At 36.7% G+C, this 12,861-nt stretch overlaps 1 protein-coding gene across 8 annotated transcripts in view; it reads right to left on the bottom strand.

Annotated features, from left to right (window-relative positions):
- The window catches only part of PTPRK (protein tyrosine phosphatase, receptor type K), a 134,994-nt gene that overhangs the window by 40,984 nt on the left and 81,149 nt on the right, over nucleotides 1–12,861 (bottom strand). For 6 of the 8 annotated variants that reach the window (XM_008052844.1, XM_021709881.1, XM_021709882.1 and 3 more), the window contains exon 7: nucleotides 371–509. In XM_008052844.1, coding sequence (XP_008051035.1) covers nucleotides 371–509 — 139 coding nt within the window. The remainder of the gene's footprint in view (nucleotides 1–370; nucleotides 510–12,861) is intronic. The other 2 variants (XM_021709883.1, XM_021709878.1) reach the window with 1 other exon arrangement.

The following is a 12,861-nucleotide window of genomic DNA, read 5'->3' as shown; positions in this document are numbered from 1 at the left end:
ATAACTCATAGACTATAACCCAAGTAGCACAATACATTCATATTTTACCATTCTTAAAGATAATATTTCAAATAGAAGATAAATTATTACCTCAAATATCCTTGCATTTAAGAAATTTAAATTCTTACATTAATTTCAAGATGAACTTAACAAAAAAGCATATGTTTAAACCCAAAGTTAAACTGCAGATAACCAAATAAGAATTTATTTAAAAAGCATGTGCAATATACTCAGATGCTGGCAACATTACTGCAATTAAATTTTTCTTCTTGTTTGTCCTAATTTAAAATATCTTGAGGAAAAAAAGTTTCTTTTAAAAACTGGTGACATAAACGACAAGTGAGTGGGACAGGATACTCTCAGATCTTACCTCTTTTTTACAATTAATATGACAACTAGAAGAAGCAGGATGAACACCAAAATTCCAGCACTAATTCCTGCTATTTTCACCACTCTGTCTGTCTGCTTGGCAGGATCTGGGATCACTTCTGGTTCTTCTGTTGCTGCTGCTAAACACATAAAAAGAAATCAGTTACTGAAAGCAGTTAATTGTCACAGAAAAAAAAATTATTTCCATCCAAAAATTGCTACAAAAAGACAATCTGTTTATTGTATTTGAATAAAAATAACCTGAAAATATAAATACAGAAGCATACTAAACTACAGCATAAGATTTAGGGTTGAGATAAGGAAAAAACTAACTTGATTAGAGGTTTTGTTAACACACAAAAAAATCAAACAAAACCCCCAAAATAACTATAAAAGGGAAGGGTACACTATTTTTCTCCAAATAGTCTTAAACACAGAAGACATAATTTCTGGCAACTAGTGCATTCGAAAGAGATAGAGTAAGGTGTACAGACTCATTTGTTTATCAGTGCATTCAGTTAATACTTCTGGACTCAAACGCACGGTGCTGAGCTTGGTGATTTAAGACAGTGTAAATGACACTTGTCTGGGACACAAGGGGTTAAGTTAAATAAACGACTAGCCTAAATGCTAGTGGCATGAGTTTATGATATAATATATAAGATTTGAGATGAATAGTTGGTTTGACAGAAGAGAAGAAGAAGCAAAGAAAAACAGATACATTCAAGAATATTCTGCTTTCTCTTGCCTTATAACACCCAGATAATAAATGAGAGAAACACAACTTTGACAAGATGAATATTTTTAAAAAAAATCTTTATATGCCTCAGTTTCCTTTCTTTCTCAAAACCACCCCTACTCCTTGTATACACATACAATTAAAATTACAAATTTTAATCAATTTATAAGCCCCAATAACTCTCTGAAAACATTTTCCTTTTACTTCATTTACCTTGAAATCTGGCAAAAAAAAGTTATTATCTAGACTTTACAGATTAAAAAAAAAGAAACCTGAGACTTCAAGAGATAAGAAGAGATTATAAATTGCTCAAGGACAGAAAAAAAAAAAATCTAATACATCTTCTGTCTTTTAACACAGAATTTCTCAGTGTTTCCACATCCAGGACCACTACTGCTCAGAATCTGTGTGACAATGGCCCAGGTGATTCTCAGGATTAGGCAAGCTTGGGAAATTGCCTTAAAGCACATACCACAGTACCTTGTATTTAGAGTCAAGATATGGTGGCCAAATGAACAGATTCACAAATGAATCTGTATTTTTTTATTTATTATTTATTATTTTATTTTATTTTTGAGTCAGGGTCTCACTCTGTTGCCCAGGCTGGAATGCAGTGGCACTACCATAGCTCACCATAGCCTCAACTTCCTGGGCTCAGGCTATCCTTCTACCGCAGTCTCCCAAGTAGCTGGGAATACAGGCATGTTCCACCATGCCCAGTGGAGCAAAAAAATTTTTTTTGTAACAGCTATGTTGCCCAGGCTAGTTTCAAATGCCTGGGCTCAAGCCTTGACCTCCCAATGTGCTGGGGTTACAGGCATGAGCCACTGCAACCTGCCTGAATCTTTAAATCTAATCTCATATTCATTATTCCAATGGACAATTTGTTAATTTTCTTTAAAATAATTATCCATCTTTCTACATTTCAATCCTTTCTCCTTTATCTTCTCTTGGCATCTTGACCCCTCCCCTAATCTCCAGTTCTACATATTTAAATATCTGCTTCAGTTTTCCCACCAGTCACAGATTCTGCCAAAGGGGACTGATAAGGTTAACTATTAATTGCTCCAAGAAAGGAATCTGAAAGAACAAATATATCTAATATTAATATTGTTTCATAAAATAATAATCTAAAGCTAAACCAGTGGGAAAGACATAGTTGGAAAAAAAAAAGGTGTTAGAATACAGTTAACTTTGTAAAACAATTCACTGTAACTATCTTAATTTATCTTATTTCAACTGCATAAGATAAAATTTCCCTCACGGACTAGATTGGATAGTCATTATTCTCAAGCAGAAAAAGCAGGGCTTCAGCTTGAGTTTTCTGGTAGGCAAAGGGAACTTTCCTTTCTGACTTGACACTTTCTATATATCCAGGCTGCAGGGAATTTCCAACTTCATAATTATGAATAGAGGTAGCTCAGTGCTTTCAAACTATTTTATGGTTCAATTCATCAAAACATGCAGTAAATATGTTAGAAATCGCTTCCTTTCCAGGGCAACTTTAGTAATAAACACATATATCTATATCTCTATATATGAGTATAGATCTATATAATACACACATCTATATATCTACTCATATATATAGGTATATAGACATCTACTCATATCTACAGAGTATATATTAACAGATATGAGAAGATATCTACATATATGAGTAGATATATAGATATAGATATAAATACAGAAAACAGGTAGAAGAAATACACTTCTAAGATGAATATAAAATCTAAAAAGAACATAGTCACTGCTTGTAACCTATTAGATTAGTTTGATACAGATACTGCTTCAAATAGAAAGGGGAGAAAGAATGTTTGATGTAGAAATCTCTAGAAAAAACTTAGGTCCATGCAACAAATAATCATTACTCACTAATTAAAGCCTACTCTCATCAGGTTCAATGTTACACTTAGGTTTCAGAGGGTAATAATAATGTTCCCTTGGTGATTTTCTGACATACCTGACTTATATAATTAAATGTTTCTACAAGTTCTCTGGAAGGTCAGGACTTGTTTAATGAGGTCAATATTTTAAATATATTTAAAATAAACAAAACACATGCTATTATAGAATAATTTTCTAAATATATTATGCCATAAATAGTAAATGTTATATTTTATGAAAATATTGAGAACTGCTAATCCCCCCAAGAAGCAGATCATGTACATAGGCACAAATATAATGTAGATAACATGTATAGCTACAATTATAAGCTACTGTGTGAAAAGCAATTTTAATACCAACCGGGTTTAGTAATTAAATGACAAAACTGACATGAGAGTGATGGGGAAGCAATTTCAAAGTCAGAGAATGAATAAAGCTCTTACAAATAACATAAATTTGCAATGAGTTCATCTAAACATATTTTCTGAAATAAAAAGCCAAATCTAAAAGTAAACTTTTAACAGAGATATTGATAAACTTACAGATATATTAAGAGTGCAAAGCAGTGAGACCTTCATAATGTCTTATGTAAATCAGTGATGTTACCTTCAAGGGATAGTCTACATGTTGTTGTTAAAGACTGGACCTCAATTCACATATACCAAATGGTTAAAAACCCAAATAAAAATCCACTAAGTTATTTATTTGAGTTGGATAAGAGTGCTTTTCTGTCATGATTACAGTTCTTGGGCCAAGAGTTGTTCATCAATCTTCAGTGTAATTATTAAACTTGAGTAGAGAAGGCTAATCAAATTCCCCAAATTGGTGGCGGTTTCCCCTTGATTGTGAGTCCTCAAAGTCTTTAGCTGTGACATTTATTATTATCATTACTGTTACTACGACTAACAGTATTTTTTACTAAATGTGTCTTTATCAATGTATTACTTTGGATACTTTAATCACACGTATTTTTCTAAGTTTTGGCCTACTGGCATCAAGGACATAAATATCCTATTTAAAATCATTCAAGCTTAGAAGATTCATTAATGGAAATACAAGTGGTAGCCCATAAGTAAGCGTTTTCTATTTTCTTCAAAGAGAGCAAAAAGCTATTACAGTGGCAGTACCCCTGAGTCCTGTTTATAATTTATGCACATACACAAAGACGATGTGGAGCACCTTTTTCAGATATGCTTTCCTTTGCCATAAATCTTTACCTTTTTTTATCTGCCAAAGAACATTCAAAGAATTCCCAGTGTTCTGAAGCCAAGAGCAGCATAATTCTTTGCACAGTGAGAAAAAACGATAGCACGATTTCATTTTTATTGAGCAAACTTATGAGATGCATGGGGGGGGCAAAAATAGTTCAAGTACATTTAAATTGTGTCCTTGTTCCCACTACTTAAAATATTTTTAAAGTAAGACAAAAGTACCTTTAAAAAAAACCTATTTCAATAGCTGTGGTTATCCAAATCATTCTTCCACTTTCATGTGGACATTAGAGATAGAAGCCTTTAAGTACAATATAATAGGTAATCTTATGGTGTCTTCAGAGGTATCATCACTCAAATTCTGCTAATATACCTGATATTTCATGAGTGCTTTCTTTCTTTTTCAGTTATAGATCTGAAAAACTGTTCACATTCATATCCTAATCATTCTTTAAAAATTCTGTAAGCAGACTTATGTCTCCCACGTCCCACCAAATCGTCAACATGAATGAATGTCTTAAAAGACGTGCTAGTTACTCAGTTCAATGGGCACTTTTGACATTCCTGTCGACTCCTTCTTTCGTGCAGCATTCTTTTTCTGGGGCTTCCATTACTTGAGCACTTCCTAGATTTCTTATGACTCTGGTTTCTCCTTTCCAGATCTCTCTTGCGAGCCCCTCTTTGCCCATCTTTTAAAAATAGGTGCCCTCTTGAGTTCCTCAGGGACTTAGGTCTCTTGACATGGTTTTCCACACTTTCTGCCCTGGTGATCTTATCCATTTTCATTGTATCAGTTACCATCCTGATAACTTACCACTCTCAAATACTATATCTCTAACCAAAAGCTCCAAGCTGAATTCCTGGACCATACGACTATTACATCTTCCTCTTAATGGATGACAGTCGCCTTAAACATACCATGCCCAAACCTGAACTAATAATCTACATCACACCGGTTCTTTTTCTAGAGTATCCCCTTTCAGTAAAAGGCACAACTATTCACATAGTTATTCAAGCCAGAAACCTGGGCAGCGTTCTTGAATCCTTCTCTCTTTCCTTACTGCTAGGTTTGCATATGATTTATCATCCAAATTGGGATGCTTTTGAAAGTGAACGGGGATACTCATTCACTATGACAGGAGAAAAGGTTGTCCTGTGAAAACAGGGATGTATGGGCACTTTACTTCTCAAAGCACTACTTCGTCCTAAAAATCCCATCTCTCTACTTTTCCCATCCCTGCTGCTACTACCTTAACTCAGATCAAAATGATCTTTCACCCTGATCATATGGCAGCTACCTCTCTTATCTTTCTGAACGCACTCTACCTACTGCACACCAAAACTCACACTATAGCATGCGGCATTTCCTAGGACTTCAACTGGGTGGTGCCACTCTGCTGATTAGAGTTCTCCAGTCGTTTTCCATTGCTGTTAAGATAAAGGCCATGAAAGTGGAAACCAAGCTTAATTTTGCTCATCATTGAATCTCTAGTAGGACTTGAAAAGGAGCAACCTTACAAAAAGTATTAGGTGAATAAATGACAGAACGACATTAAGCCTGTCTAAGACAGGTTGCACTGGTATATGGAAAAATCAGTTGCCTTCTTTAAAAAAAAAAAGAGGATATATTTGATCAGACACATATCTTATTGTTTTGGATGTTAACATAAGGTGAACTTAGTACATACACTTCTGAGTTGTCTCTGGAAATTTCAAGCTCCTGTACTACATTCCTTCCCAAGGCTAACTGTTTCCACCATCTACCACCAAACCAAAGTGTAGGAAAACATAAGGAATTTGATCAGCAAGAACCTGTTTTGATTCTTAGCTTCTTCTCTTATTTGTTGTGTGACAATGAGCAAGTGAGTATCTCTTAGAGTTAATATCTTCATCTATAAAATAAAAATAATACATTATGTAGCTTTTAGGAATGACAAGTGACATGAGAGAAGAAATAGTAGTAGATGATGCTGTCCTGTGTAGATACAACCTAGATGTTAAGGCTTTTTTTTTTTTTAGATTTGCAGAGAAGGTATCTCACACTATGTTGCCCAGACTGGTCTTGAACTCCTGGCCTCACACCTCCTCCTAACTCGGTCTCCCAAAGCACTGGGATTACAAATGCAAGCAACCATGCCCAGCCCAGTGTTAGTTTTTTGGGGGTCTGTTACATAAAAATGAAAACTATGAATAGGGGAAACAACATTACTAGAAAAAAAGCATAAAAAAAATTCTTAGCAGTCTATTATATAAATATATAATGATGGGTTTTGTAAAGCACATGTTATTAATTAAACAGGCTGCCACAGTGGATGCCTAAGCCTATGGGCATATTGAAGTATGTTTTATTTAACTCAATCTTTTGAAGTAAGTTTGCTTCATCATCTCATATGATCTTATGAAACTTGTCTAGTCTTAGATTACTGACTATACAAAATAGGATCTGCCAGAGCTTTTACTGCTGAAAAAAGAAAGCAGATATATATCACATGTTTTGTGTTAACAGTAGCTGGAAAAGAATGTATTCTTGTTTAATAAAGATATAGATGTTATCTGATAATTTTGGATGTGCAAACTAGTAGTGGAGAAGTCTATGAGGACTTTAAACAACTTTGAAATAAAAGTATTAATGTTACAAATATTTAAAATTAGTTTTATACTGCTTAAGGCATCTCTTTCTAGTCTTAGAGTCTCTAAATTTGTTTTGGTTTTAAAACCACAGTTTAGGCCAGGCATGGTCATGCTTATAATCTCGGCATTTGGGGAGGCCAAGATAGGAGGATCATTTGAGGTCAGGAGTTCAAAACCAGTCTGGGCAACTAGGGAGAATCTACCTCTTCAAAAAAAATTAAAAAATTAGCCAGGTGTGGTAGCACCTGCTAGTTCAGAGGCTGAGGCATGGTAGTACCAGCTAGTTTAGAGGCTGAGGCAGGAGGAACACTTGAGCCCAGGAGTTTGAGGCTGCAGTGAGCTATAATCATTGTCACTATGTTACAGCGTGGGTGACGGTGAGATTGTCTCAAAAAAACGATTTTCAAAGGTTTGTATAAAATGCTGAAGAAATAAAGAAATACATTTTTAAAAAGCAATAAAGTAAGTGTCATGTTTTCAGGAGTGTACGCAAAAGGTAAAAAATGCATAAAATATTATTTTGCTTCATAACTTAATGAAGAGCAAGTAATTTGTTGTACACATGAATTTTTTATCAAGCTTCCTTTTTAGTTAAATTCATTTAGAAAAAAGCGTCTCTGTGTGCCGTCTTACTCCTTACACAGAGTTGATTCTCTTCCTCTGACATCTGTCCTGATTTCTTCATTTCACCTTCTACTGCTTTCAAGACCTGATCTTGGGCAACCCCCTCGGGGCCCCTCCCACTGTGGGAGCTTTTCTGTTCTCTCAATAAATCCTGCTTTCTCATTTAAAAAAAAAAAAAGACCTGATCATGTTTTCTCACTTGCCCTCCTGCTTCCCATGTTGGCTTTCTCAGGTTTATATTATATACATATATACATATATACTACTGGGATGAGTTTTCTAAAGTGCAAATGTGATTGAATGACTGCTTTAACTGCTTTACATTCAGGAGAAAAAGGCAAAAGTTATGCTATGGATACATGGTCTTTCAAAACCAGGCTCCAAACAACCTCTTTGTCTGACAATTCCTTTAGGGTGTCATATACCCGAATCATTTGAAACCATCTCTAATTCCCCAAATACTCAAATACTCCTTACTATGTTTCAAGGGTTGGCAAACTGTGGCACATGGGCTGTATCTAGTTCATTTTGACTGATACAAAGATTGTAAATATTCAACAAACAGGATAATGCCAAACTTATCAATGTATATACCCACCAGTAGTACATGCCAACTCCACTTAAATTATATCTTAACACTCGATCATCAGACTTCTTCGTTTTTGTCAATTTAGTGGTAGAAAATGATATCTAGGCTGGGTTCGGTGGCTCAGCCTGTAATCCCAGCACTTTGGGAGGCCGAGGTGAGTAGATTGCCTGAGCCGATGGATTCGAGACCCATCGGGGCAACTTGGTGAGACCTCGTCTCTACAATAAATCAAAAAAATTAGCTGGGCGTGGTAGCGCACACCTGTAGTTCTGGCTACTTGGAAGGCTGAGGTGGAAGGATTGCCTGATCTTCGCAGGTAGAGGCTGCGGTGGCCTGGAGCGTCCCACTGTACTCCAGTCTGGGTGACGGAGTGAGACTCCAACTCCAAAAAAAAAAAAAAAAAGAAAAGAAAAAAAAGAAAATGATATCTAATATGCATATGATTACTCCTGAAATAATTTTTTGAGATCCTTAAAATATTTATACATGTTTTTTGTTTGAAATGCTCAGTATACAACTTTTACCCATTTTTTTCTTTTTCTTTTTGTTCTGTAGAACTATTTTTTTTTTTTTGAGTTGGAGTCTCACTCTGTCGCCCAGACTGGAGTGCGGTGGCCACTCCCGGCCACCGCAGCCTCGGCCTGCTGGGCTCCGGCCATCCTTCCGCCTTAGCCTTCCAAGTAGCTGGAACTACAAGCACACGCTACCACACCCGGCTGATTTTTGATTTATTGTAGAGATGAGGTCTCGCCAAGTTGCCCAGCCGGGTTTCGAACCTGCGGGCTCAGGCACTGTAGAACTATTTTATATGTGAATAGTAATCCTTTGCCCGTTATATGTGTTGCAAATGACTTCTCCAATTGAGTGGTGTGAGGGAGGGAAAAAACATCTTTTCTTTTTTTTTTTTTTAGTTGGAGTCTCACTCTGTCACCCAGACTAGAGTGCAGTGGCCGCTCCCAGCCACCGCAGCCTCGACCTGCTGGGCTCCGGCGATCCTTCCGCCTCAGCCTTCCGAGTAGCTGGAACTACAGGTGTGCGCTACCACACCCAGCTAGTTTGTTGATTTATTCTTTTTAACCTCCTAAATTCATGGCTAGGGTCCCTTTAACAACAGAGATTAACAAAAGAAAGCATTCACATCTATTTAATATAAGTTTTATGAGGCATGGTAGACTTTGTTAGGAAACGAAGAACCAAAACAACAGTTAATCCTGAGTGCTTTTTTATAGCAGGTTTGATGAAGGACAGTCGTACAGAAATATGACAGGACAAAGAGTATGAAGCTACTGTAGCCAACTGGAGAAAACTCAGCAAGGCCTGTTTGCTCAGATTTTTCTCTGTGTCCCTTCATCTTCGGAAATAAGGATGCTCCCTTCCCCCAGGGATAAGTAGGACACATCTAATCTGAGGTCTTAGGATCTACTTCAGGGGGAGGTCAGAGAGATCTTCCTGTTTCTGTTTTTTATCAAATGTTTCAGCCTAAGACATTCAATATGCCATGGTGCCACATTTTGGGGTACTTTGTCTGAACCCCACCAATGGCTTTTCTTTTTCACTTTACTTATGGTGTGAATAGTAGTTTTTAATTTTAATGAAGTCAAATATATCAATCATTTTTTATAGCTAGCGCATACCATTTAAGAAGTCTTTTTACAACTTGGATTTAAAAATATTCTCTTTTTTCTTTATAAGTTTTAAAACTGTACATATCATATTTAATCTTGGATGACCTAGAATTGTTTTCTGAGTTAAGATATACAGTGGGAAGTTGCTTCAGGTTCTCTCCCTTTTCCACACAAATATCTAGTTACAACTTTTGAATTGACTCAAGGATCTGCAAAAACCACTTCTGTCCTACATCAAAATTACACAAGTGCATGAGTCTCTTTTTGAATTTTCCCTAATTGCTGTTCTTCTAAACTTTTTTTTTTTAATTTTAAAGATGCGGGTTACAATTCAGGGCTAGGCCTACCAATGGTCATGGTACAAGTAAAGTTTGGGCCTCGCTTTGGTCCTCATGTCACCTGGTTTGAGATCAGGAACCCTCGCTGATAAAGTGTGCCCTCCCCGCTCCCTCCCTTGACAGTTTCCCACTACTGTCAATCCCTCTCTTATAGTATTATTATAATTGTTCAGGATCTGCTTATGAGTGAGAACATGTGGTACTCAGTTCTTTGTTTCCGTGATAGATCACTCAGTATTACAGACTCTAAATCCGTCCAAGTTGCTGCGAAGTTCATAATTTAGTCCTTTATGGGTGTATAACAGTCCATCATTATATGGACCACATTTTAAAAATCCAGTCTGCTTTGGAAGGTCAGCACCGTTGGTTCCATGTTTTTGTTATTGTGAATAGTGCCACAATAAACATGCACGGGCAGGTTTCTTTTTTGTAGAATGATTTGAGTTCCTCCGGGTATATTCCCAGAAGGAGGATGGCTGAGTCATATGGGAGATCAACTTTTAGATCTTTTAAGAATCGCCATTGTTTTCCACAAAGGTCATTCTAGTTTATGCTCCCACCAAGAGTGTAGAAGTGTTCTCTTCCCTGCATTCTCTCCAGCATCGGTTGTTTTTTGAGTTATTGACGATGGTCATCCTGACTGGAGTTAGCTGGTATCTCAATGTAGTTTTAATTTGCATTTTTTGTGATGACTAATGAGGCTGAGCATTTTTTCATGTATCTGTTGGCTGCTTGTATGTCTTCTTTTGCTCATTTTTTAAATAGGGTTGCTTGCTTCCATTTTTCTTCTTTTTGGCATGTTTGAATTTCTTGTAGATCCTAGATGTTTGGCCTTTGTCAGACATGCAGTAGGCAAATATTTTTTCCCATTCTGTGGGCTGTCTTCCCACTCCTTGATGGTTTCTTTGGCTTTGCAGAAGCTTCTCAGTTTAATGAGGTCCCACTTGTCTATCTTATCTCTTATGGCTTGGGCACTTGGGATTTTGATGAGGAATTGGTTGCCAATCCCAATTTCCATAAGAGTGTCTCCTGCATTTTCCAAGGTTCTTATAGTTTGAGGTTTTACGTTTAGGTCTTTGTTCCATTTAGAGTTAATTTTTGTGTATGGTGATAGGTAGAGGTTTTGTTGAAATATGCAGGTGGTCAGCCAGTTTTCCCAGCACCATTTACTGAATAAGTTCTCCTCTCCCCAGTGGTTGTTAATAGAGACTTTGTCCAAGATGAGTTGGTTGAGAAATTGTAGTTTGGCTTCCAGAATCTCTCTCCAGTTCCATTGATCTATATACCTGTTTTTGTACCAATACCAGGCTGTTTTGATTATTGTAACCTTATAACAAAGTCTAAAGTCTGGAAGTGTGATATCTCCTGCTTTGTTTCTTCTGCTGAGGATTGTTTTGGCTATCTGGGGTCATTTATGATTCCATATGAATTTCTCGTGTTGTTGTTTCCAGATCTGAGAAGAATGGTGTTGGTAATTTAATGGGTATTGCGTTGAATTTGTAGATTGCCTTTGGTAGAATGGACATCTTAACAATGTTGATTCTTCCTATCCATGATCATGGAATATTTTTCCATTTATTTGTGTCTTCCTGGATTTCTTTGAGCAGTGTTTCCTAGTTTTCATCATAAAGTTCTCTCACTTGTCTGGTTAGGAAGATGTTGAGGTAATTCATTTTTGTGTGTGTGGCTATTGTGAAAGGAATTGTGTTTTTATTTGGTTCTCTACCTGTTTGCTGTTGGTGTATAAGAACGCTACTGTCTTTTGCACACTGATTTTGTACCCTGAGACTTGGCCAAAGTCCTTTATCAGTGCAAGGTTTTTGACAAATTTTCTTGGGTTTTCAAGGTATAGAATAATATTGTCAGCAAAAAGGGATAGCTTGACTTCCTCATTCCCTACTTGGATACTCCTGATTTTCTTCTCTTGTCTGATTGCTCTAGCTAGGACTTCTTCCAACACTATGTGGAGCAAGAGAGGTGAAAGTGGGCAGCTTTGTCTTGTTCCGATTTTCAGGAGAAATGCTTCCAATTTTTGTCCATTTAGTAATATGTTGACTGTGGGTTTATCATAGATACGTCTTACTATTTCGAGGTATAATCCCTCTATGCCTAGGTGTTCTAAGGTTCCTATCAAGAAGGAATGCTGGATTTTATGGAAAGTTTTTTCTGTATCTAATGATATAATCATGTGATTCCTAATTTTACATCTGTTGATGTAAAAATGGTCTTGTGGATGTTGAACAGCTCTGCTTCCCAGGGATGAAGCCTACTGGGTCATGGTGGATCAATTTTGAGATGTGTTGTTGGATCCGATTTGCTAGAATCTTGCTGAGTATTTTTACTTATGTGTTCATCAGGGAGACTAGCCTGTAGCTCCCTTTCTTTGTTGAATCTTGACCTGGTTTGGGTATCAGTGTGATGTTAGCTTCATAAAATGATTTGGGGAGAGTTACATCTTTCTGAATTGCTTTGAATACTTTCAACAGGGTTGGTACCAGCTCCTCCTTGTATGTTTTGTAGAACTCTGCTGGAAAGCCATCTGGTCCAGGACCTTTTTTCGTGGGTGTTTTTCTTATGATGGAGTCAGTTTCCTGGGTTGTTATTGGTCTATTTGATGTCCTAATTTCTTCTTGTCTCCACCTTGGGAGGTTATGTGATGTCAGAAAGCCCTCCATTTCATCTAGGTTTTTAAGTTTGTTTCCATTCATACAGGGGTGCATAGTAATCTCTGATAATCTTCTTGTGCTTCTTCAGGGTCCATTGTGATTTGACCTTTTGCCATTCTGATTGAGTTTATTTGGGCTTTTTCTCTCTTTTTCTTGGTCAATCTGGCTAGGGGGGTCTATCA

This window comes from Carlito syrichta, unplaced genomic scaffold (assembly GCF_000164805.1).
Source record: "Carlito syrichta isolate Samal-C Ts95f unplaced genomic scaffold, Tarsius_syrichta-2.0.1 Scaffold287566, whole genome shotgun sequence".
In the NCBI taxonomy this organism is placed as follows: Eukaryota; Metazoa; Chordata; class Mammalia; order Primates; family Tarsiidae; genus Carlito; species Carlito syrichta.
This window is presented reverse-complemented; position numbering and strand designations above follow the sequence as displayed.